Source organism: Pteropus vampyrus, unplaced genomic scaffold (assembly GCF_000151845.1).
Source record: "Pteropus vampyrus isolate Shadow unplaced genomic scaffold, Pvam_2.0 Scaffold141, whole genome shotgun sequence".
Lineage (NCBI taxonomy): Eukaryota > Metazoa > Chordata > Mammalia > Chiroptera > Pteropodidae > Pteropus > Pteropus vampyrus.
Genome location: NW_011888922.1, coordinates 2,868,496 through 2,895,624, shown reverse-complemented (window position 1 = coordinate 2,895,624; position 27,129 = coordinate 2,868,496). Strand labels below are relative to the sequence as shown.

At 40.2% G+C, this 27,129-nt stretch overlaps 1 protein-coding gene and 1 long non-coding RNA gene across 5 annotated transcripts in view; one reads left to right on the top strand and one right to left on the bottom strand.

The window, feature by feature from the left end:
• Positions 1-9,784, top strand: part of ACER3 (alkaline ceramidase 3) — a 120,179-nt gene extending 110,395 nt beyond the window's left edge. For both annotated transcript variants that reach the window (XM_011368383.2, XM_011368382.2), the window contains 3 exons: positions 1,385-1,489; positions 5,830-5,875; positions 6,373-9,784. In XM_011368383.2, the coding sequence (XP_011366685.1) occupies positions 1,385-1,489; positions 5,830-5,875; positions 6,373-6,426 (205 nt within the window). In that variant the 3' untranslated portion in view covers positions 6,427-9,784. The remainder of the gene's footprint in view (positions 1-1,384; positions 1,490-5,829; positions 5,876-6,372) is intronic.
• On the bottom strand, positions 1-27,047 carry LOC105297619. 3 transcript variants are annotated; one of them, XR_002782340.1, is made up of 5 exons: positions 26,881-27,047; positions 26,548-26,663; positions 25,727-25,882; positions 4,819-4,971; positions 1-1,040 (listed from the first exon to the last, which is right to left on the bottom strand). It is a non-coding gene; the product is annotated as an uncharacterized LOC105297619 (long non-coding RNA). The 3 variants fall into 3 exon arrangements; XR_896367.2 differs by lacking the exon at positions 26,548-26,663; XR_002782341.1 differs by lacking the exons at positions 1-1,040; positions 4,819-4,971 and adding an exon at positions 22,635-24,610.
• Positions 27,048-27,129: the final 82 nt, after the last annotated feature.

Genomic DNA, 27,129 nt, shown 5'->3' with positions numbered 1-27,129 from the left:
TATATCAACCAAATGTGATGTATTGACCTTTTTTGGATTTTGATTCAAAAATCAACTATTAAAAAAAAAAAGTTAATGAGATGATTAGAACTTTGATTAGTAACTGAATATTTTATGATATTAAGGGATTATTATTAATGTTTTAGGTATAAAACTGGTGTTATGGTTATGTTTTAAAAAGGTTTTAATCTTTAAGAGATACATACTGAAATATTTAGAGATAAAATGATGCAATACCTGGGATTTGCTTCAAAATAATATGGGGCTGGGGAGAAGTAGATTGGAGTTTAGATGATACAAGATTGGCCATAAGTTAAAATTGCTGAAGCTAGGTAATGGGTACATTATTTTGCCTACTTTTGCACATGTTTAAAATTATCCATAATAAAAAGTTAAATAAGTAAATGGAGATTTTAAATGTACATAAACAAACAAGTAATACACCTTGCTTAGGAAACGAAAATCTAATTGAGTCATTCTAAATCAGTAATACTCATCAGAAACCCCACTGGAGCTTTTACACTGTTGATGTAAGTCCTCCTCTGGGTGAGAGCCACTAAGAAACAAAGTAGGTTCTTAGTTTAGAAATGATGATTGTCTTAAAAATTCATGGAGGTATCTAGAAAAATAATTTGGTGTTTCACATTGATTGTTTTTCCTTCTACTAAATGAGACTATTAATATGATACACAATCAAAAGATCTAGAATTTTAGACTTGGTTGTGCCACCTGCTGAGTGACTTGAACAATTCAGTTAACCTCTCTGAATTTTACATTCCTGAGATGTAAAGCAAAGCTAATAATAGCCACCTCAAAGATTCGCTATGAGATGAAATAATAGATACAAAAGGACTTTATATACTGTGTGGTGCTCTTCTAAGATTACGGTTGTATGCAGGGCATAGGACAAGTTATCTAGTTTCTTAAAGTGAATAAATAGGTAAGTAGACCAATGTTTCCCAAAGTGTGTTCCAGGAAGCACTCGTTCCATAAGGTGTTGATATTACTTGAGAAAAGGGTCCTGTCGATTAGTAGGTTACCTGAAAAAAAAGGAGATAAACTCTTTTAGTTATGGTAGGACTTTTCAAAATTTTTAATCTGTTAATATGCATCACAGATTGCCAAAAGTGCAATAAACTATGTACTATTTCCAGCATTTATTCTGACCACAGAGTCCTTTTCTTTGTAGAACTTTTGCTAGAAATACTGTTCTTCAAAATACACTTTGGAAAACAATACAGCAGACTACAACAGGCTTAGAAATGAAATAATTGCCAAATTTGAGAAATGGCATTTCAAAGTTTTCTGAGACTGTCAGCATTAGTTGCTAAATATTAAAAAAAAAAAAAATTAACATGATGATTTTTCCCCCCTTTCTATACAGGAACTTTCGAAAGAAGGTACCACCTGTCATAGGTGTTACCACACAATTTCATGCATGGTGGCATATTTTAACTGGCCTTGGGTCTTATCTTCACATCCTTTTCAGGTAGGAAATAGAGACTTTTTAAACCTAACATTGAGTATTTTTTTCTATACACTTCAAATAGGATGATGTAAATATAAAATGTCAGAGACAGAATCAGAAACTTATGTTCCAGCTTTGCCTCTGCCATTGCGTGACCTTAAGCAAATCGCTTCCTCTCTCTCAAGGCTGGTTTTCTCATCCTTAAAGTAAGACAGTTGTACTAACTGACCTCTGATACATGATCTGTTTAATGCAAGTTGGATATAAACTTTTTTTAGTAATAGAATAAAATATCTCCATTTCTAATTAATCAGCATATCTTATTTTATAGTAAACAAATGTAAGGGGGAAAGAAAAGCAGCCAGACCCCCTGAGTAGGGGAATGGAAAAGCATGGGTCTGAAGTCCGCAGCTTAAGTAGTCTCTTTCCCTGTCAAATCAGTTGCCACTCTTCCCCTGCTTCCCTAGTAAAGAATCTGTTGGAGGTCAGCCATTAATAGCAAAAATTACATCAGAATTCTTTCTGATCACCCTATTCAAATGGATCACTCCCTCCCCCCTTATCAGGCCTTATTTTTCTTCAAAGCATTTATAACCAGTTATATACTTATTTATTTGTTTACCGCTCCCAACTAGACTATAAGTTCCTTAAGAGTAGCTGGGACTTTATCTTATTCACTGCTACTCTCCCAAATGCTTAGAAAAATGTCACATAGTACACACTCAGTATATATTGTTAAATGATTTACTTAATGAATGTGTACATATTGATCTCTTTACCAGGGGATCAGGCTATGTTTATTCTCAAATTCTTCTCAAGAATTGAGAGAGTAGAAGTCTAACTTTGGGAAGTGAACACATAATGCAATATATATACAACGTACTTTTGAATTGTACACTTGAAACATTTGATTTTATTAATGTCACCCCAATAATCTTTTTAAAAATAATAATAATAAATTAAAGAGAAAAAAAGAATTGAGAGAGCTGACGTATTTGTAGAAAGGGGAAGAAAATTTTCCTTTGAACCAATGTGAAAATTTACTTAAGTGAAATTTTTAGAATACCTCCCCAAAATAACATTTGTATCTCAACTATCTGGAGATGAACTTGTTTAGGCAACCCGAATTATCTAAAATTTAACTACCTGAGAATTATATAAAAAGAACTTCTGGGCAACTAAATAAGAATCACTGAATTCATGCTATGAAAAGCTCAAGGTTATTAAACTCTGACTCTAAGTATATTTACTTTTTGCACCTTCTTACTACATTGATTATTTGGATTCTCAGCCCATAGCATATGGGAAATATCTAATTTAAAAGGGAAGGGATATGGGAGAAAATGCTTGGGGAAATTGATAAATGATAGAAAAAGAGAAACAAGAATAATTATAAAGCTAACCCAAGAATTAAAAATGTAGGACCTTATCACTGCCCAAGAAGTCCCAAGAACAATATCTCAGTGTAATCTAATACAGTAATGAATATCTCTAATACTCGAAGTTATACTTATATTCTATTTTAAAAGGCTAGGGTATCCCACTTTTTCCTTCCCTTTTCCATCTTCCTTTCACTTTCTTCTTCTCTCCTGGTGTGGAAACCCTTCAAGAGGGGGAGGAAGTGCTGTATAAGGTGGTAGCATTCAACGTCTAAGGAATAGGGAACGAGGAAGAGGGGTCAGTGCCGAGGGGAATAGAGAATGAAGAAGTGGGGTCAGTGGTAGCAGCATGCTGAGCTTCTAAGAAAATCTGGCTGTCTTGAGGAAGGGGCTGCTGTGCAGGGCAAGGAAGCAGAGTGATGAGGGGAAGGGGCGTGGAGGGGATAGATGGAGATGGTGGCTTGAGTTGGGAAATGAATGAATTGATTAAATAGAAAGTAGATGTCTTGAGGATAACAAAGTATTGGTACGAACTCATGGGTGTGTGACACACATGTATATACATATATATACACTCAGAAATAGAAAAAGATGATTGTATTGTATAAATTATATGTATACATATGTTTGCACATACATATATTACCTAGTTCTATACCCTATAATTCGAGTATCAAAATTAAATAGCATGAATTTTAACAACCTATTGAATAAAAGCAGAATCTGTGAGTGCATACTAATATAAATAAATGAATAAATAAATGAGGAGAAGCAAAAACTGTTTCTTACAGAAGAATACCAAGTAATGGAAACAATCAGCATTTGACAGCCATCGTAGGAGTAGTCGATAGGCTTTAGTTACCAATGGATGCCCTGGCTGATAGGTGGAAGTTTAATGAGAAACACATATTGGTTTACTTCAGAATGTCTTCCCATGACACACCAATACAAGGGGTAAATGGCGACTTTACAGTGTAGAAAACTGTCAGCAACCAACTGGACTATGCATCTAAGTTTAAACATTGCCCATGATGGAGCAGGTCAGTATAGCGTGTCTCCTGATGTAATGCACTGAGATGAGCTAAGCATCATTTCTGTGGTGTTCTTGCCAAAAATGCATGGCCTGGGTCTGGTCGTGAGGAAGCATTGATGGACCCAAGTTGAAGGTTCTTCTACAGATTGAAAGTCCTGTACTCTTTAAGACTGTCGAGTACATGAGAGACAAAGAAACACTTGAAAAACTTAGAAAATAAACTGTTAAGACATTACATGAAAGCTAAATGTAATGCCTATTTCTGGTTAGTAACCTGGATCAGAAAGAAAAAAGAAATTGTTGAGACAGTCAGCAAAATTTGAATGAAGTCTTGACTTGGATGGTAGTATTGTATTAATGTTGATTTTCTGAGGTAATTTAGGAGAGTTTTTAGAGGAGGCATCACTATAGATTCTGCACATAAGAGAAGATAAGATATTTTTAACATTTTATGTGATAGGTACTTTTGTTTATGTTTGAAATTTTTCATAATAAAAAGTGTGAATTTTAAGCTTATAATTTCATTCAGACTAGGCATTTGATATCTGTTACCTCCTTTAATCTTCAGGGCAGTTCTATAAGGCAGGTATTATTTTCCTTGAGAAAAGACAAGCTCAGAGAAGTCAAGTACCTCACACATGATCTTAGTGTTATCGCCTGGAGTTGAGCCCAGAGTTTTCTGTCTCCCCAAACCAATCTAGTAGTCCTTGGAAATCACCTAATATAACATCTTCATTTGATGGTAAAGGAAACTGGGCCCACAGAGAAGTGAGTTGCTCAAAGTCACTGGTTAGTTAGAGTACAGTATATTTTGGCTAACAATTAGAACCTGAATTCGAATTCTGCTTCTTGCATTAAATAGCTGTGGCACTTTGAATGGAACATTTGAACTTTCTGAGACCATTTCTCAAATGCAAAACAGGAATAATTATACCTACCTAGTAAGGTGTAGTTTAAGAATGAAATGTGTATAAAGCTCTGGGTCCAGTGCTTCCCCACCATTGTAGGTGCATAATAAACAGTCGGGAGTGGTGGAGGTAACAGCAAGGGTTAGAATACAGGGCTTCTCTGCCCCAGTCCAGGATTCTTTCCTAAAGAGAAAGGAAAAGGTGGCAACTTTTAGAGATTAATATCTGAAAAACTGTCAGACGAGGTTATATTTTAAGACAATAGAATATTCATCATAATACTTGATGCTCCTCTTTACAGTTCTGGTTTTGGGTAGAGTGGCATCATAGCCACATTAAATTATACAAATTCCACTATGCATGCTCGTTCACCTTTTCTTCCCTTGCTTAAAAGAGAAAATTGTTCATACTATAAAATTTTATTTTGCATATGTACATGATACACTGTATATTAACATACAAATTTAATAGTGTACTATACATAAAACTGTATTTATGGATACAGTTTTTATGCTGTATTTATGGATAGCTTAATGAATTCAGGGATAAATTTTACTTTACTTTTGCTGTATGCACTAATTTTAGAATATGATATCTTCAGAGGTGATTCATTTTAAAGGATACTAAGAGGAATCTGTTACCGTCTTGGTTATTTCATACCTGTATTGTAATCCTGTAGAGCTGATATAATAATTTCCAAAGCCTTCTAAGAACACTCTACTTTAATCTTTACTACAGTATATCTTCAGAAATGAAACTGGCAATTGTGATATAAATCATATCGAGCATGAGTGGAATGCTCTCTACTAAACTACAAACATCCTGAGGTCACAGTCTGAGTTGATCATTTCTCTGTCTTAGCATCTTGCCAAGTGTTCTGGACAGAGTAGGTGCTCAAAAATATGGTTGCTAAAAGAATAAAGGATATACCAATGTTGTTCGTTCTTGTATATACAGAAACACTATGGTTAGATTTGTCAGTAAGTAGTGTGCATGGATTAAAAGTCAATCTGAAGAGCTTTCCTTCCTCTTTTCTTTCAGTATATATACAAGAACGCTTTACCTGAGATGCAGGCCAAAAGTGAAGGTAAGTCTTCTTCATGTGTGTGTGTGTGTGTCTGTGTGTGTTGGAGAGGGGGGATGTTGGAAGGATGAGATGGAGGTGGAAGAAGAGGGTGAGGTGGGGAGGTAGTTGAGTGAGTACAGGCTTTGGAACCAGATACCCTTGAATCTTAATCTTGCATCCACTGCTTTTTGACCTTAGGCAGATCTCTTTAAGCCTCAATTTCTTCAACAATAAAATAGAGCTGTTAATAACTATATTGAAAATTTGTTTTAAGGATGATTTAAATGTCCAGCTCCATGCTAGTAGATGCTTAATATATTTAAATAAATGAATTAAAAATAGTTTCTGTGATCTGGTACAAGCCTGGAAAAAATGTGCTGTGCTCAGGCTACTACTACCAGGACAATACTAGCAAACCTACCAGGCACTATAGTCATAGCTCACGCATGGGTTCTTTTTCATTTTTTCAAGGAACAATTTTGTCTTCTCTCATTTTGTTCTAACTTGTTTCCAAACAGTTTATCTTCGGAATCTGGCCAGTGATCCTGTTTGAGCCTCTCAGGAAATACTGATGAATTATTCCACCCAGAAAACAAAGCACCTATCACAGACCTGGCCAAATGAATAAGGAAATCCTTAAAGACCTACATGTTTAAATATAGCATGACCTTCACAGCAAGGGAGTGACTTTCTGACTAACTCTGCCAGCCACACGCAGAATGAGAAATGGAGCTTGTTGGATATTTAGCTCATGTCTTGATCTCATTTGTCCTCCTCCTAACCCTCACCCTGACATGTTTAAAAAGAAACAGACATGATGTGTATGTATATACTTGAATGCTAGAAAAATTGGGCTTTTCTTAACAGGCTAACAGTTCGTGCTGATCATAGGAAATTAACTTTTTCCTCTTCTCTGACAAGGATTGCATGTGAATTATACTTTTCTTAATATTTGATTAATGAAAACAGCTAGGCTGGCAAAACCCCATATTCAAATGGCCAGCTGTGAGCCAGCACTTAGCTGTATCAGCTTTGATTTATATTTTTGTTATAGTAACCTCATGGATGGTTTTCTAAGGTAAAAAAAAAAAAAAAAGCTATCAGTAAGATGGTAGTTCTTCACTGTCTGCCTGTGCGCTTAGAGTGTCATAAGCCAGCTCAGACCTGCCACTGTGTTCTATACTTGTCACATCCCAGCTCTGTCATGTCTGTGTGTGGCCCACAGCCAATCAGAGTAGGTGGGTCATCTTATAGCCTTTACGAAGCCCACGAAGACACCTGTAGAATGTTGTATCTCCAGGAGTTAAAGGTGGTGGTTTTCTTTCCTTTGATCTTTGCAGATCTTTAAGTTGTTACTGTTTTTATGGCTAGGCAAACATGATTAGTGGTCTAGCCTTCCCATATTCCATCTTCCTAGCATAATTTATTTGAAGTTACCAGTGAATGTTGTTATACTCTGACTTTTTAAATTATGCAATATTTTCCAGTTTTCAGAGGCCATGGTTATGCCCAGGGAAATGTGTTAGGTTAACTAGAGCTAAATCATCAGGATCCTATTTACGTAAAGCTTATTAGAATACCTGCTCCTTAATTTTTTGAAAGAAATAGGTATAAAGATTAAAAACAGCTCTAAACTTACTTGAACTTAGAACAGAACTTCCAAAAATTAAAGTGCTAAAAAAATGGCAGCGGAATCTCCTTGTAAGGCAGATAGCTCTAATTTGGATTTGAGTGTATAACAAATTGTATCACTTTTCACAAACATAACACCTGTCTAGATTTAAAAACCTGATTTGACCCCTTTGCTCATATTTGTAGTTCTTTACTGTTTAGCACTTTTATGACTTTTTCCTGCTTATACATTATTATAAAATTCAGATGGTTTTTTACCACATCAGGTGACATTAACCCGTATACAATCCTGAGCTACAGCTTCAAAAAGAAACTTGTTTTTTTCTTAAGCGAAGGTATTAAACAGTTCAGTCATTTTTCCAGTATTTAGTAAGTAGCTTTAATACAAATTTAATGTTATTGTTTTTCTTCACCTACTGGCCTTAGTTTTAGTCCGAGTTCTAATTCCCTTACCTTAGCATACCAACATGCACTTAGGCAGATACTTCCACCTACATTTATGATCCTCCAGCAAGAAAAGCACTTGCCAAAACATAAATCTAAAAGAACTTTGGTTGTGCCTTAGGAAAATATAAAACTAAACAGTTCTAACACACAGCCCATTAGACTGTTCTTTTGTTTATTACAAGATTCTGACTTCCGGCTACATTTTATGTGCAGCTACCTGGGCTATCAGCCATCTTACATTTTTAATGAGTTCATTTGTTTCACACCATTGTCTTTTTGTACTCTTTGCTCAAGATATACTTCTGCATAAAGAATACTTATATAGGAACAAAGGCACATCCTTCATGATAATGCTGCTAAACATTGGGAGACTGAGGTTCTACAGTATTAAAGTCAAATTAAAGATATAGAGAGCATGCCCTGACACAGGCCCTTTAGAGCAGTTTGTTCAATGACTGATTCAGACACCACTTGTTGAATAAAGTTGTCCAGCACCTCACTGGGGAAGCATGGGCCCCGTTGGGTGACTAGTAACACTATGGCCAATTCTTCAAAGACCCTTGTTTCTGTTCTGAAAACAACATGAAAGCTTAGCATAAAACGTTTTAAAAGTTTTGAGCAAAAAGCAAAGACTAAGTCCAGGCTCTTTAATTTTCCAAGTTAGTTTGTGCCTCACACGTGGCTCTCTTTTCAGCAAGCCTTGTATAAGCACACTCAGGACTTTGTACTTGTGCCATATCAAGTATTATGGAAATACTGCTGACCTTCAGAATATTGCTAAATCATCTTTATTTCAATGACTTTGGTTTTTTTCCTTCTAAGATTCTGGGTGGTCATTACAGAGTTGGATTACTACTACCCCCCTCCCTTTATTTTATTTTCTTAGAAGACATGCTGTTAACTAGAGTGTACAAAAAACCTGTTTCCTGCTGAGCAAATAATGGTTTGTTTGCATATCACCTGATGTGAAAGATGTTCATCTGTGAGCCTTATAACAAATTATATTTTAGAAAACATTAATACTTTATAAGGACGTGAAAGAAGCAATTTTGCTTGCACATTTTAGTATCCTTCTTCCTATGCTGCCATTTTCACTCTGGAAAATGGAAAGCAATTGGACTTTTTTTTTTTTTTAAGGAAAAACTAGGTGAAAGATGGTTGTGTTGAACTGACTGATCACTCTATCTACTCCACCCCACCCTGGTGCTTTTGTGAAACATTGCCACCACCTGAAGTGATCTCTTTTATCCTTGTGATATTTTATAAATTGATGCTTAACAGGAGAAACATAATATACAAATGAGAACCCCCAAGTAGTGATATTTGGTTTACCAGAATTTGATCAGATAATTTACTGCAAAATTTCCAGGATTGTTAAAATCTGGGCTTTTCTTACACAAAGAGGATATTTCTTATACTAAGTAGAGGGGGTGTGAGTCAAAGAAAATAAGAGACCAAAAATATCAGGTACAAAATGCATGAAAATCTTTAAATGCCTGAAAAAACTAAGTTCTGTTTTAATGCAGAATTTAGCCAGTGCCCCTAAAAGTATCTAATAATTTAGTTTAAGGGTTTCTTGTGAGTCCTGTGGGTTCTGTATTACTTTGCTCTTGAAGAAAATCATTTGTTGCTAAGTTTAACAGTTTTAGCTCTCAATTCCATGTTACATGACAGAAGAAATTCTTTTAACCCTGTGGTTTATGATGTGCTACTGGATAAGCATTTGTGTAAAACAGGTGTTTTAAAGAGAACCAGTTATAATTGGAATTTGCAACTATGTGGTGATTTGCAGATCTACCTCTGTCTTACATTTTGCTTCATATCAGTGCCATAATATAATTAGTTTGATCACTTTGTCTCATTTTTCCGTGTCTAAAATTACAGCTTATTCAATATGCTGTAAGTATTTGGAAATAATGACAAAAATTTGGCCAAAATTAGTTAAAGCTTTTTTGGGGGAAGGCTGTAAAACGAAAAACAAGAATGGTCATGACCCATCTGACCGGAAAAATTCAATACTGCTTTTTAAACTGTTGCACTTCCTTTAAGAATTAGGAAATTTTTTATTTTAATGTCTAACTGTAGTTGCTAGAGAAAAGTTGCCAATATCGCTGAGGTTTACGTGAGCATGCTACTGGACTTAACAATTTCGCCTTTTGGAGAGGAAAAATCTTTCCTCTACCCTCTTAGATTCAGTAGTTGGAGGCCTGACAAAAAACAGATTGTTTAACAAGGGAAAAGTGAGATTTTTGTTCACATATGTATGTAGGAGTTCAGAGAAAACTATGACTCAAGAAGTCAGAATATGGGGCCTATACACCATTTTAATAAGGGAAGGAAAGGTAAAGAATGGGCACTATGGAAAAACAAATGACTTTTAGGAAAGATAATGGGCCCTTAGGAGAATAGAAGGGAGGTAATGATAGTTTTGTGACAATGTCTGTTTAGGTGTGGTACTGAAACTCCCAGTGGAGAAGATTTATGACCGTTGAGTTCTTTTGGGAGGTTTTGCTTTTAGGCAGATAAAAGGAGTTCGGGGGGTGGGGGGGAGCGGGGGGTGGCGGGGGAAGACCTCTTCCTACATCTGTTGATTCCTAAATGCCTTCAGCTCAAAATAATTTTTATGCCACAGTGGTGTATTCTGGACCCTTTTATTTCCCGTCTAAAACTTCCTAAGTGTCACAGACCAGAAGCTGATTTGGTAGCTGTGGAGAGATCTCTTAGGATCCACAAACAGAAGACATAGATTTATGGAGAGACAAAAGGAAAAAAATTAATAGTGGGAGCAGATTATAAACTCTTTTTTTTTTTTTTAGTCCAGAGGGCAGTCAATCAAAATGATTTTTAAGTGTTGGTCTCAAAGCATCTTTACATGGTGGAGTAAGGATGGTAGTGGTGGTCTCAGTCAAGGTTATTTCCCGGATCTCAAAGGACTATGTACTGGTGAACTTCCTGAGTGCATTAACTGTTGTGATAAATCTTTTAAAGTTATATCAAATCGTCTGGCTTCAGCTTGCAGGGCTTCAGGAAAAGGGCGGGTTTAGTTTTTAGCGATGGGATGTCAGAAGTGGAAGAAAATTAGAAATGTTAATTACTGACAAAAATGCACAAATGGCAGGATCCAGCTTATAATGGGGCAAAAATAAAGAATATGAACAGAACTAGAAATGTGTTAATCCACAAGGGCGGGTTATACTCTTCTATTGAAACATAAAATTTCCCTCTGTAATCACCCCCATTTTTATTAAAGATAATCAAGTTAAGACTACTTTTGTTTGCAAAACAAGGCTAGTCTCATCAAACTAGGCCTGATTGTTTACGTAAGTACAGCAATAATAGTAACTGAAGACATAGGCCTTTTAAAGTTTCTTTTGCTAGAACTTTTATTAGGACTCTCAGGTTGAACTTTTAAAAGCCTCCAAGCTAGGAATGCAAGCCGAGAACTCACCATCAGACTTCACTTTCAGTACCCACAGATGTGGATGAATTCCTTCTTTTCAAAGTCCCCAAAATAGTCTAAGCTTCCTGGCCTGCCAGGAAGTGGCCTTCCTTACTTACCTGTAAGGCTGGGAACCCTGTAAGGGTACCAGGCTGGTTTTCCAGGAGACCTTTGTAAGCATGGCTCCTTTAAGTCAAACTTAGTTCCTTTAAACTGGTCAAATATGACATTCCAGTTAAAGGTAGGTAATATAACCAGAGTTTCCAATTGTATCCTCTTAAAAGGATAACAAATTCTTACTGAACTTATTCAAATAACTATGTTGCCATGAAAATAAAAATATTCAAGAATAGTGTCCAAATTTTGGAGGAATAAGGCAAGAAGTACTTCATTTTCATCTACAAAGATATGATCTGCTAAATTGCTGTAAGTTTTAGACAGCTTAAGAGAAGGGGGTTTCCCTAAATTTTGAAAATAAAACATTAAAGAACAAGCAATACTCTGAGCAAAAGTCATGGAAGAAATCATAATTATTCTTTATCGTTCTACTCAGTCCTGTATGAGAAATTCATGTCTTTATTAATTTGGGGTTAGCAGTTTTATGAATCTATGAGTTGCTTTATTAGTTCTGGAAATAATTAGTCTAGTAGTAAGATCTTAAAGTTACATAAGCAAAGACATCAGAAGCCTGTACCCTGGAGTGCCTGCTATAGTCCTTTCCATGGGTCTCTGAGACTCTTTTTTTGGAAGATGAAGGCTATAACTGATTACAAGCATTTTTCAGGAAAGCATCAGAGTAAGACAATATCTGAAAATGACAAAAGACTTAAAATGCCAATGGTTAAAGATCTGATGAGAGTTCATTATAACACAATTGACAAGGAAATTTGGTTGTCTGTGACATTCAACATTTTAAGATAACTGGAGTTATGGCTGATCACGTTATCCCAGGACATACTGTGAACAGTTATGACACTGACAAGTTTCTAGATTAGAAACTTTATACAATTTCTGAACTGATATTAATAATACCTACCCATACAAATATAAGCTATAGAAGGTTAAGTGTCACTTCTTATTTAACAATGCTTGCTATGCAATTTAACGTATCAAATAAAACTAATTAGTTTAGCATCACTCTTTGCAAGGCAGAAAGAACAAATCCCTTGAGATTTTCCAGGGGCCCTCTGGGAAATCTGAGATCAAAAAGACTTTATTTAGAATTTGATTTGGGGAAGTTGTCAAAATGAACACTCGATTAAATAAGATCACAGGTCACTGTGAACAATACTTTAGTTACTCCGGTAACCTAAATGACAATAATTAGTCTCATTTAGAACAGACCAATAATCCAAGAAACTTTTTCCTTTTAACAGAGGGAATTTCAACTTTCATTTTACACGTGTACACTATTAAGCTCATTTTTTAAAATTATAAATAAGTGCATTCATTCTTAGCCAGCTTGACCACTTGAATGAATAAGATATTCTCCCACCGCCCTGCCCCTTCTCTCCCCCTTCCTCCTCCTCCCACCCCTACCCCTGTCTTCAGACGGTTTACAACTTTCTATACCCATTCATGTTTTGTCCTTCACTTTCCACTTTTTCATTCTGGAGCAACCTTTAAATAACCTCTAAGCAACTGATTTAGGACAAAATTACTCCTTTTTTTTCCTTAACAAAAACATCTTTTATTCCTTTGAGACTGTTCAAGATTGTGTCCCTTCTTTTTGTTTCTAGTGTTTTCATTTACGTATATTAATTAGAATTCTTAACCCTTAGTAACCTTAATTTTCAGTGTAAATGAAGCAGACAATTGTGAACTGTCTGTCACATGTCAGCATTCTGTAGATGAGCAGATTTATAAAGACACCACCTCAATTTCTAGAGGTATATGTTTCTTAATAGTACAATGTTTGTGGTGAAGACATGTTTATTAATAGACCCAAATATCTTTAGTCTCTGTAAAAATAAGTCAAAAGTAGATAAATTTATGTTTAGTGATTAATGATTCATTATTTTTATCTTATTTGGAAATGATCTAGACCCAGATATAGATACTGTTTCACTTGAAATTCAAACTGAAGATAAAACTCTGGCTTTGGACCATAAACTCGCACGTTAGGTAATGAAATCCTGACATCATTGAAGGAAATGTGGAAAATGTAAGGGATAACAAGTTTCATCAAACATCATTTCTCTCTCCGATAGACAATCAGAGCAGCTAAGGAGAATACAGCTTACTAAAGCATTTAAACGGAATTATTAGCTGCAGAATGTTTGTTGTTTATGAACATTCAGCCCTTTGGAATAAGCAGTACTGTCCCCCATTTCAGTATGCTTTAAATATCTAGTACTGTTTCATGAGACCTTCATTTATCATTAAATTCAGTAAATTACCTGTTTTGATTGGCAGCTCGTGTGGAAAATGGTCGATCATAAGAATATTTCCTGCTAGAAAACCCTAAAACCTAACAAGAAATTCAATTACAGGCATGCGAGTGACCTAAAATTACCCTGCTCTGGTTAGCTCAGCAGCTGGCAATGTTACAGCACCAACCGCAGGTCACACTTCGCTCACAGTTCCTTTCAACCTTCATTTAACAAGACCTGCTTCATTTCTTTAAAGAGCCTAATGTTGATACCTGAATTAAGTCAAAGATTCACATAATTGTAAGTCTTCTGAAATTTCTGGCAATGTCAGATCTGCAGATCATCACTTTTAAATTGAATTTGCAGAGGTAAAGGGTGCAGCAGGACACATTTATTAGAGAAATCTTTAAGTACATACAAATACTCATTCTGAGATCATATGCACCTAAAAGGAAATGATAAAAAAAATGTGTCTATCATATAAAATGGCTCCTGACGAGGGGTAGGCAAACTCTAGCCCACAGACCAACTCCAGTCTGCAGGCGTATGGCCTGCAAAGTAGGAATGATTTTTATATTTTAAAGATGTCATTTAAAACATACAAAAAGAATATGCAACGGAGATGCATGTGACCCGCAAAACCTCTGGTTCTGGGAGTTTGCCTCCCTTCTCTAGACCTTCAGCAAGTGAGCTCCATGATGGAAGTTCCATCATACCTCCCCCTGCCCTTCACTGCAAGGTGGTGATGCCCGTGTGTATTTGTCAGAATGAAATATTTCACACCATTAATACATCTCTCACTTTTTTGTCGAATGTAATCATGGGATTTGTTTAAATATTTACGCTATAAAATCATTTCTCCCTATCAGTTTTACTAGACTGGAAACAGTCTGCTGCAAAGAACCTAAACCTTTGAAACAATTACACAATTTGTTTTCATTATAAAGGAAATTCCATTACATACTTTAAAATCCAAAAACCCTAGTTGCATTTAGCTTTTGAGTTGACTTTCAGAAAGTTGAGATCTTTAGACCATTTTTCTCATGCCATATAAAACATGTTATATAGTAGTTGTCAAGGAACTATTAAGCCATCATAGTCATGTACACTTTTTTTTTTAACTTTCAAAGGGGAAAAGTTCAAAGTCCTTTCCACAGTCATTTCTTTTTGGCTCTTTTAGAGCTAAATTGTTTAATACCAATTAATACATGAGTCTATTTTAACAGATATGATCATCAATTTCTGTTTAACATCAGGCATTTCCATACTTCTAACATTTCTGAGTTATTAATGTCACCAACAGATAAATTGTTCAAGTTAATTTATGGTTTCCTAGTTTCATTTCGGTATAGATATTTTGTTCTGCTAGCAATTATCTAATGAACGCAGGTTGTACTATAAAGGAAATAACCATTTTCAGGTGACCTCAGATCTGCTTATTCATTTTTTTCATTTGATTTGCCAATGCCACAATCATTTTTCTAGAAGACAGAATTATGTAATTTTTTCTAATCTGCCACAATCTAGGCTATATATTTCAGCATCAATTACCCTTCTATAGGTGAAAGATTAAATGATGCGGTTTCGAATAAGACTTCTGGTAATGTTTTATGCCTGGGCCACCATGGTTAGTTGAACAGTTGTGCACTACACAAAGGCACTCAGTTGGGGGGTGGAGGTAGTGGAAGCTGATATTAAGGTGTGTGCTTTGGTAGGGATGCATCTCAGGACACACCTTATTCCAATTTCCGAGGGAAAGGGGCCATATAGGCCAGCAGCGATCCTGTTCATGGGAAAGGATGTTTAATAATTAACGTCAGAATTCTTTTTGTCATTAAACTATACTGCAGTACTTTTCTACTCCAAGCCTGGGTAATTTACAAGGCTAAAAACTAATAACTTTTCAATTAAACGTTTATGCTCTATAAACACACAGCATTCTCAACTTTAGGAGCTCTGGAGTAAACACGTGAACCCTCCAGCTTCACACAGTGAATGGGGGTGGATCAGAAACAAAAAAAAGTACAACTTAAGCCACGTATGTCTGTGATTTCTGTCTTTGGCAATGACCAAAGTGCCATCTACAAGGTATAAAATAAGAATTTCCCACAACTCAACGAGTTTTCCAAACCACAACTTTAAACGATTAGCTTTCCTAGCCAAGCATGCTGGGATGGGTAGTTTCCATCACTGCTGACAATATGGTAGATTCTTCAACTAGTCCTTCCTTTGTGTGTCAGAGAAGGAAAGCCTTACCTAGATCAACAGATAGATGCTGGCAAGAGGTAAACCAGGAGCCCTTGCCTGACAGAGAACACAAGTGAATTTGCAAAGCATTTTGAACAGTGCTTTGCAAATGGGATGACAGAAAAGTTAGGATTGCTTTAAATCCGTCTGTGAACAAGACACACCTTTCTAAACCACTTTGCCACACGCCCTACACATGGAAATGCATTGTTTGATTGAGTGAATTTTTATTGATCTTACTCCAGGCTCAACTCTGGCATGTCTGGGATTTTTTTATTTTTTCTTCTTCTTCTTCATCTTTTTCTCTTGCTTCAGCCCTGGACTGGAATGCAGAATGAGTCTACCTAGGTGAGAGAAAGCAGGACCTGTCTCACTTGGCAGGGTAGCCTAGTGTCAAAATAGGGCTTGATTCGCAAAGGAAAATGTGGAGAAAGCATTAGAAGAGAGGATTAATTTCCTGAGCCCTACCGTGTGGGGACCATGTGGCACTATGCCATCCATTCAACAAACTTTGGAATGCTGTGTCAGGGTTAGGTGCTAGGGGTACAGTGGGGAACAAGGCAGACACTCTGCCCTGTGGCACTCAGTCTAGTGTCGAACGACACTGCCAGTTCCATCTGGGATGAGTGTCATGGAGAAAGGGTATTGAGAGCTCTGGGAGTGTGCACTAGGGAACTGGAGGGCTTCCCTGAGGATGAACATTATGTTAAGAACTGAAGATGAGAGGAATTGGGAAAAGGGAAAGGCTGGTATAGCAGAGAGCAAGAGGACGGTATGGAGATACGGGCAGGAATTCAGTCTCGGAGGGCTTAGAAAGTCATGGTAAGAATTTGAATTTGGAAGCTCTTGGGAAGGTGGGAAAGGGATTACAGGGAGCAGGTGTGGATATAGGGATACCAGAAACGACGAGGCTGCAGCAGTCCAAGGAGAGAGAATGGAGGAGAGTGACACTGAGAGTGGAGAGAGAAAATCAAATATATCTGAGTCATATGGGAAGAAGCAGATTCGGGATGAGTTATTACGTTTGGAATTTGTTGAGATATGTACAGCAGGTGAATAATGTCATTTCATTCAAAGTTTCATTATAACAATGAGAGAGAAATGTGATTCCTGGCCTGGGCCACTATCTGTGTGGCGTCTACACATTCTCCCCATGTCTGTGTGAGTTTTCTCTGGGTGCTCTGGTTTCTTCTTTGTCTGATGGTCGGGCAAAGGTGTAATAGCCACTGTAACAAGAAGGTATCTTCAGCCTGACAAATGAAGAAGGCAACTCTATAGACTGTAACAAAATTTAGTAATTTACTTATAGGAGTGTTGGAGCAGACGACCCAGCAGTTCTGCACACATTATCCTTTGCTCCAGACCCATTACAGTATATTAGAGATATACCGTAGGAACTTGACTCTTGTTTATATCAATTAGCCTATGGCAAAATTGGCTTCCTTATACATTGTTTCGCTTAAAGGCACAGTTTCCAAGAACCTATTGACGCTGTTACATGAGGGCTTACTGTATCCTGATAGAGCGCTTGAGGAGAGTGTAAATATGTGGATCTAGAGCTCAGCTGAGAGATCTGGGCTAAAGATATAAATCTGAGAATCAAAAACATACATAATATGTGAAGCTATGGGAGTGGATGAGATCACGGAAGAAAAGAAGAGGGTCTCAGACTAAGTCCTAGAAACCAACCATTTAAGGATTAGGTAGAGGAATTTTGAAGGACAAGTGCACCCCTGACCAAAGTGAATCACCAGTCACTTGGAAAGGACACCTGGAGTGAGAGCCTGAGTTCTAGTTCTGTGGGTGCCAGCAGCTGGGCTGGGGACAGCTGTGAGCCCTTCACGTGCATGAGGGGTGGAGGGCAGTAACCCCAACCCAACACTACACCGAGGCAGCAGGCTCTGAGTTGGAACCCATTAGCATTAGTCCTGACAGGATGCTGTTACATACTTATGTCTAAAGACCTGGCTTAGGATTTTGGTTTTCCACTGAAAAGCTGTGTGATTGTGGTCATTTAACTTTAAACATTGAATTCTGCATCTGTAAAATGTAGGATTGTCTTAAGGGTTAGCACCACGGTGTAGTCTGAATCTAATTATAATGGGTTTTCTGAATAGGGTCCTTCCCATGAGAGTGCCTAGTCTGGGCTTGCCAGGGGTACCTCACAACTGCTGGACAAACCTGAGGAATCAACTCCTTTCCAGATCCTCCTACTGACCAATTTGACCTGAAACAAGGGACCATCCAATTTGTCTCCCTTTCCTGGTAATTGGCTACTTACCTGTGCCCACAGAACCTGTTTGTGTTGGGGTAGGGACAGGTTCTTCTGCCTTATGCCACCACAGTTTTTCAGACTAGGGTGTGGGTGGCAGAACGAGCACTGGACCCGACCAAGACTTTTTACACTAGGTTAAAACACCTGCCTGTTGTAAAAGGGGCTGCTGAAAATGAGTTAGGATTGCGTTCATGCCATTTCTGAACAGTACACATCTTGCCACACCCACCCACTACATACATTGAAGTTCCTTCCTGGCCATTTCAGAACCATTCTAGATGTCACAGCTGCCTGTCCTAAAGGCTGTTCATTTTACTCCAATAAACACGCCATTTAATTTTCTTTCCACTTCAATTCATCCACAAACTTCCCAAAAGGCATTTCCGCTGAGGATAAAAGATGAGTTTTTAGGGGGCTTGACAAAACCGAGTTAACAAATTAAGTCATTAGCCACCCTGGACAGATACCTGCTCTGTGCCAAGCCTTGGGCTCTCAGCCATGAGTGGGACACGAGTTGCTCATTCTGGAGAGGAATATGGTCAGGTCCCTCCCTGGGGCTGCACCTTTGCCCTTATTTGCCCCAGATTGATTGATGGATTGATTGATTGATTGACTGGAATTGCAATGATCTCTTTTTTTTTTAATTAATTAATTAATTAATTTTTTATGGTGACATCGGTTAACGAAATTCAATAAGTTTCAGCTGCACACTTTAACAGTATTTGCCCCAGATTTAATTGGTGCTTCCATCTTCTTTCAGTCCTTCATGCTGCTACCACTCACTCCCCCTCCCCCAATTCTTATCCTTCTTCTCATCCAGACATCGCCCCGTCCCAAGGCCCCTCTAAATTAGCGAGAAGTACAAGAAGCCTGAGAGGTGAACCTTCTTACAGAATACCCAATGAATCACCAAGTTTCAAGGACACCATCCCTGCCATTTTGACAGCCCCTGCCCGGTTCAGGCCTGGGCCTCCCGTCTCTCCCATGGACCACTGTACCAGCCCCCTGGGTTCCCTGTCTCCAGTCTTGCCCTCTCCAGCCTCTATACCACCATGTGTGCTGCTATAACAGACTCTTGAATTCAAAACAGATATGGACTTGTCAAAACATTCACACGATCAAGTTAAAACCGCAGGTATGGCATTCAAGGCCCTTCTCAGGGTACCTGTAATTTATCTCTGCACCTTCAACTCTCAATATTTACTCCTCCAACCACGTTAAACCTAGAACGTGTCCCAGATCTGTCCTGTTCATTCCCAGACAGAGCTCTGCACCTCTGCCCAGAGGGCCCTCCCGGTCTTCACACCGCTCCTTCTGGGACAGCTTACCTCTTCAAAATCCATTAGCAGGTTACATATAGCCACGAGTTCTGGGAATTCCTCCTCACCCCTTGTATCTTGAGTCCAGGTCACAAGAGGTCTTGTAGCCTCCGTGTTTTACCATCCTGGAACCCTGAGACCCCCATGGCATGAAGCAGCCCGGGACGAAAGAGCACAAGGAAAGCGAGGCCCACCATCTCAGCTGAGCAGCTCCCAGCTTATGCACGAGCTGAATATAGCCACACTTTTAAGGACCCATGTGATCACATGGGGCCCACCAAGATAATCCAGGATTATCTTCCTTCTTAAGGTCAGCTGATCAACAACCTTCATTCTATCTATAACCTTAATTCCCCTTTCCCGTGTAACCTAATGTGTTCAGAGGTTCCAGGGAATAGGGCGTAGACATCTTTTGGGGACCATTATTCTGCCTACCACAGTGTCCAATGAATATTTGTTGAATAAATGAGCAATAATGAACAAAAATCGATTAAAGAACAAATGTGCTTCCTTCACTCAGACCTCCCTGATGTGGACTCTCATTCGGGGCAATTATCATTAATCCTGAATTCCCTTTCCCGTAGCTGCCATTTCTCAAGCGCTATAACAGTCAAGAAAGCAAGAATGCTGAGGTCAGGAGAGGATACCTCCCAATCTTCTGGAAAGTCTGAATTCTGTGCTTTGACAATTTCCTCCCATTTCCTTGACAGGCAGGTAGACTATCCTCACTTTACAGGTAAAGTAATTAAGATCAGAAACTTCACAGCCCAGAAGGGTCAGAACACCGCAGTTAGAGGCCTGCTGTGTCACTGTGGGTCCTGGTCACTCCATCTCTAAAGCTGGGCTGCTCGTGTCACCAGACCACCTTCGCCCTGCTCGGCTCATCGGGCTCTTGCTCCCCGCGGCCGCCAGGGGGCGCGCCCCGCACACGGTTTCTGCGCGGAGGCGGGCGGCGTGTCCGTGGGCCCAGATTTCTGGGCCCCCGGAGAGCCTGTGCTGCTACCTCCCTTTACCCCGCCAGCGTAACTGATCTCATGAGCAAGGAAAATGATGGGCTTGTCTCACTCAAACAGAGATGCAAAATCCTACACGAAATGCTAGCAAGAGAATGTGGCAGCATGTAAAAAGAATAATGCACATCAGCACCTTGATGGGTTTATCCCAGCATGTAAAAAGAATAATGCACATCAGCACCTTGATGGGTTAATTTAGAGTCTGAAAAAAAAAGTTTAATAAAATAATATGAAATTCGAGGTGGGTTTAGTATTAGAAAAGCAATCCGAATATATGAATAAAAAAGGGAAATCTGTCAATGTGGTACATGACATCAAGAGAAATTTGAGTATCTCAGATGAGGGAGAAATTTTTTATATAAAATTCAACATCCATTCGTGATTTTAAAGGAATCTTAGTAAAAAGCATTGAAAGAATTTGCTTTAAGATTTGGAAGAAGACTGGATGTGCCCATCTTCTGTTCAGCATTGTTGAAGACTTGAGAGCACAGCAAGGCAAGATAAAAATTAAAAAATATAATGACTTGAAATAAGAAAAAAACTATCAAAACCTCAGAGGTTTGCAACCCTGTCAGATCCAACTTCCCCTTTCTCTAACAAATTACTGTCATACTCCCTATCCTGAAGTGAAATACTTAGATAATATAATCTGTCCACACATATATATTTCAAAAAAATCAATATAATTCTTTAATTTTAATATAAAAGATTAGTAAAGAAAAATACTTTAAAATAAAATAATATGAATTTTGATGTGTAAAAAAATCCATTATAAATTTCTAAATCTCCCTATTAGGGGTCAATACACCTCACTGAGAACCATTAGTTTACATGTAAAACCCACCAAAAAATCTATGTATATATAATTGATTAAATTAATGAAAAAGTATCAAGTTTTCCAAATACAAAATCAATGTACTAAAATCAATTTAATGTCTAGATAGCAGTAACAAGTAGTCAGGAAAAGTCATTTTTTAAAAGCAGCATTTATAATAGGAAAAAAAAAAAAAACCTTAGGACCGAATCTAAAAGATGCAAGAAAATAATTTTAAAAAATATTTTAAGATATTATTTTAAACATCTAAATCAAGGTAGAGCGATATCATGTTACAAAGCATCTCTGAGCCCCTGATTTCCTTGGATACCCAACCAGGTAACAGGGGTTATGATCATCTCCATTGGCCAGATGTGGAGACTGAGGCCCAAGTAGGGGAGTGACCTGCCCAAGGTCACACAAGTCTGCTGGGCCTGGGCTTCCTGCCTGCCATTCCTGGGCCCTGACCATGGGCCCTAGCGACCATGCCTGACATCCACTGCACCTGGAGTCCAAGCATCGCAGCTGCACAAGGCCAGAGGCCAGGTCTCCGAGCTCCACAGAGAAGGAGGCAGACAGCAATTTGGCGGTGCACACACACAGCCAGAACGTTATCCATGCCTCAGTGGAAGGAGAACCTCCTCAGCCCCACTTGTCTCACTGGCACTTGGGAGCAGGAGCCAGCAGCTCTTTAGGCAGGAAGTGAGAGTAGAGCTCAAAGGTAAGGCCTCACCTCAGTTTCCCCCACCCAAGGCCCTACCTACCCAGAAGAGCAAATAACCATTATGGTGAGACAGGATGGCTCTATTTGATGACTCAGTTTATGAAAATGAGCCTGAAGAGCCCTAAGAGATGGCCTCCTTCCCCCTACTTCCAATGAATGGAAAAGGAGGCCCAGAGAGGAACAATGACCAGCCTGGCATGACACGACAAGTCTGTGGCAGAGCGAGGAGGCCAGGCTTGACCCAGCTCAGAATTCAGCTCTGGGGAGGGGACACTTTGGGGTTTGAATGACAAATACTGTGAGTGTTTGTCTGCCTCTGGACCCCTGAGTTCAGTCAGGCAGGGCTACATTTTCCTGTGTAAGGAATGACACTGGAGTCTGATCAGGCCCGTAGTGGGAGCCTAGGGGAAGGACCCCCAACCTCGTCTGGAGCAGCAGTTTTCAAACCATGAACTGAGACCCATGAGTGGGTCATAAAATTAATTTAGAGTCTGAAACTCACATTAAAAAAAATTTAATAGAACAAAATATCAAGTGAATCACATATGGTAAAGACATAGGATCATGATATAAAATGTAATTCTAATTGTGGTTGCCAGCAGTCTCGTAACAAGATTACCAGAGTCAAGATCAACATACAAAAGCCAATAGCATTTCTCCACACCAAGCATAACCAGCTAGAAAATGTCATTTTCATAAAAGATAACATACGTATATGTCTGGAACTTCCTTTCTAATGGTTCAGAAAGAAGTATGAATGTGTGACTGTATGTGAAAGAGAGAGGGAGATGAAGCGAATGTGGCAAATAGTGACGATTGATGAATTCAAGTAAAAGATAAAGGGTATTCATTGTTCTTTCCACTTTTCTCTTGGTTTGACATTTAAAAAAATAATAATTTGGGAGAAAATATCACTTACAAGAGCAATAAAAATATAAAGCATCTAGAAATTAAGTGAACGTGCAAGGCCTCCAAGGAGAAAAAATATTAAGTTCTAATAAAGGGCAGAGACAATGATCTGAATAGAAAGATAATTCATGTTCTTGGCTGGAACTACATAATATTATAAAGATGTCCATTCTTCCCAAATTAATCTCTAAATTCAATGTAGCCCTCATCAAAATGCCATTATGATTTTTTTTAGGCACTCAATAAGCTTACTCTAAAACATAAACAAATAGCTAAGCCACTGTTAAAAATTAAGAGTTAGAGGTGACATTTGCCTTATTGGATAGGACCACAAAGCCGTGGCAATACAAACAGAGTAGTGCTAATGCACAGACCCCCAAAAAGAGGTGAGCTCAGAGGCAGCCTGTGCAGGCGGGAAACTAACGCATGGGACAGATGTGGATCTGCAGTCCGTGGTGTGGCTCGCTCTGTGGAGGAAGTACCACTGGGGCCTCATCTAACGCTGCATTTAAGAGTGAACTCTCCCTGGATCCTGGCCCTACATTCGAAATGTACAACTATAAAAATAACAGAAGAGAGTAAAGGAGAACGTCTTTGTGACCTAGGGGTGGGGAAGGACTCTTTAGACTAATTTCAAACTCATAAAGGGAGGATTTTTAGAAGCTTGAATTTGTATTTTTTTAATTTAAAAAAATTTTTCAATTACTGCTGACATTCATTTTACGTTAGTTTCACAGAGCTAGGATTGAATGTATCTAGAATAAAGATTTCTGTTCAATGAAGAACAAAGATAATAGAGGTTGACAGTGGGAGAGACATGTGCATGATCTCCAGCCAGCAACAGATTAACGACCAGAATATATGAACCAAAACAGAAAAGTGGGCAAAGGAGGCAGCATCCATGTTCAGAAAGGGAAATTCAGAAGTGTAACAGCGCATGAGGAGCTCCTCCAAATTATTAACGATCACAACAAAGACCACGTGAAAATAATGAGAAAGCTGCACTTACAAAGTAAAAGAAAGTCCAGGCGTCCAACGTGACCCTCCCATGTCTGAACCCTCAGGAGAAAACCACAGGCAGCCACTTCTGACTGGAAAGTACTGTGAACTGACTCGGCTTCTCTACATGGCAGTGGGGGGACTGGTTCGCATGGTCACTTGAATATTGCACCCCAAAACACCAGGCCTTCGGAGCCTCCATTTTTGAGCCACTCCCCAAGCCAAGGGGCTTCCTTTAAGGTTCTCAAACAAGAGCTAGGGAATTAGATCTGCTGAGGTTTTAGAAGAAATCATTATTATATGAGTTTCACTTGTTACAGGAGCAATGAAGACAGGAGATTTCTGGCCTGGTGCAGAGAAGGTTCTGTCTCCAGGGCTCTGGTGGCGTCGGGGGTATGGCGTCCCGCAGAACTAGAAAGAGGGAGGTGGATCAGCTCTGGGTGACAAAAGGCTCTCCCAAGTAGCGTGGAAAGGGCTGCCCTGTAAGGGCATGAGCTCCCAGTTACCAGGGAGATGCAAGCAGAAGTTGGACAGCCATTCGAGGAGCCTATAAAAGTGTCTTTTCCCTGGGGGAGAGAAGAGGAGGAGGAGGGGAAGAGCACAAGCATGGGTCAGACAGGGCAGGTTTGGATCCCAGTTCTGCCGCTTCCTAATTGTGTGACTAGAACATCTACCTGAGGCTGTTTTATCGTCTGCAGAATGGGGCTAATGAGGTCTCCTCAAGAGGGTGGTTATGAGAATTAAATGGGAAAAGCCCCTACACAGCAGGCCCCATAATGGCACCATTTGATGACTCAGTTTATAAAAATGACCAGCAGGGTCCTGGGCCCAAAGCAACACCGGAGCCACACCCCTGCCCCAAACTTGTCATGAGGCCAGGATCTTCATGACTTGTCTGGAAACCTCCCCCTCCCCGCTCCAAGAAGACTAGGGCCAACGCATTCCCCACTCCACCAGGCTGGGTGCCCTGCACAGGCCACTATCTCTCTCTAGGCTCCTTTTTTCACCTGTCAGAAAAGGTGAGAGCTGCCAGAAATGGGCTCTGAGGTGGGCCCTTCCAGTGCCGACATTCTAGGATGCTGCGGCATCTAACCAGTCATGTGTATGTGTCTCTGCTTCCAGGGACCCAGTGTCTGCACAAAATGAGGTGTTTGGACTAGATGAAAATAACATCAGCTAAGCCATGCTGAGAGCACTTACTCCAAGCCAGGGGCCACTCTAGGTCTTTACTAGATGGGGCCATTTAATCCCCACAATTCCACAGTGTGAGCGCTGTATACTGATTTTACAGGTGAGGGAACTGGCGCACAGAGAGGTTGGGTTGTTTGCCCGAGGTCACACAGCTAATATGAGACCAGGTAGTGAGTCCAGAGTCCATGTTTGCAACCAACACACAACACCCCACTTGTGGCTCCAACACTCTGAAATATAAAAGGGGGCCTGAGCATCCTCCGAACTCTACCATTCTGGGGACTGAGGCAGATGTGTTTTCTCAGACATGGCTCCAGCTCCACTTTTGAAAACGTGGGAGTTGTCCAGCCCAGACGCAGTGCTGCTAAATGCCCTACATGATGGGGCCTTACTGGGCCCCATAACTTGCCTATACCTGATCACCACACACTTCTGCTAGAAGCCCATTTTACGGACAGGAGAATGAGGCTTGGAAAGCGTAGAGGACTTACCGGGAGCCCACTGGGCAGAGTGAGGACTAGCACCAGAGCTGCCTGTCTTCACCAAGCACTTTGTCTTCCCCAAGCACTTTGTCTTCCCCAGAATGAGCCTCAGCCCCCAGGAGACTACACCAGTAACTCCGAGAGAGGCAGCATGAGTTTAGGGCTCTGGAAGAGACACAAACAACCTGGTGGGAATGCAGAAGAGGGTGGGTGGGTGGGTCCTCCTGGTGGAGACAAGGCATGAGAGCTGAAGCCTGATATCGGGACTTGCCTGTGGAGAGGAAAGGAAGAGCCTTTCAGACCACGGGGGCAAATAGCACCAATGAGGTCTGAGGGTGGGAGTCTCAAGTGTGCTGGAGAGGAGCACTGAGGGCCTGGGGAGGCTACAGCCCAGGGCACAGGCAGTGGAATGGGGTAAGGATCAGTGGGGAGGCAGGCAGGGGGTACAGACTTGGAACATGGTTCTCAGGGGGTGGTCATGACTGCATATTCAAGTCTTCTCTGGTTCGGTAAGAGGCTCCCGAGGGGCCTGGAGCTACACCCAGGGGAGAAACGTCTGGACAGAGACTATGAGGTGGTGGAAGAGACCCAATTAGTCTGAGTGACTGAGAGGTGGATGAACTCGTTAATGGAGACTGGGAGCCCTGGAGGGGGAGATGAGTGGGCCCGAGTTTCTCCATCTGCAAAGCGGGCTGATGAGCAGGTCTCTGATGAGCAGATCTGCGAGGTGAACAGATCAGAGTGTGGCTGCCTTGCGATCCCAGAGCGGTGGAGAGGAAGTCCGCAGTCCCTGAGCCCCTACTGTGCGCCAGGACTGGTCATTCACAAACCTTCTCAGTCTTATTCCCCAAATATGCCCCTCCTGCTTCCGCGTAAATGCTCAATACGAGCCTGGAGCCAGCTTTCCGCACCTGACAAGGGCCCGCTTTGCGCCTCCACTCCGAACCTTGAATATGGAGATGGACATGGAGATGGACATGGAGATGGACATGGTGATGGACATAGTGATGGGGAAGAGACAAGCGCGCGCCTCTTCAAGCCCTTCCTTTCCCAGCCCGCTGCCTTGGCCCTTGCCGCGCTCACTGCACGCGATGCATGCCCAAAGCTCGGCGGCCCTCCCTCCTTCCGCGGGGCTTACACGGAACCCTCCGGCACCTGCCGACCTGGACTTAGCCCTGGGGGATCCCGGAGATGTTCCACAGCGGACAGAGCGAGGTCGAAAGGGAGGGAGGAAGAACAAGAGGGGTCAAGCTGGGCCGCGCGGACGCCCGAGGCCCCCTCCTATTCTCCGGGGGAACTCTGCAGCCACTTCCCTGCGAGTTCGCCCCACAGCGCGGGGCCAGTTCGCATGCGCAGCAATCCTGGCCCTCCTGCCCCACTGGAGACCACGCCTCTGTCCCCAAATGGGCGGA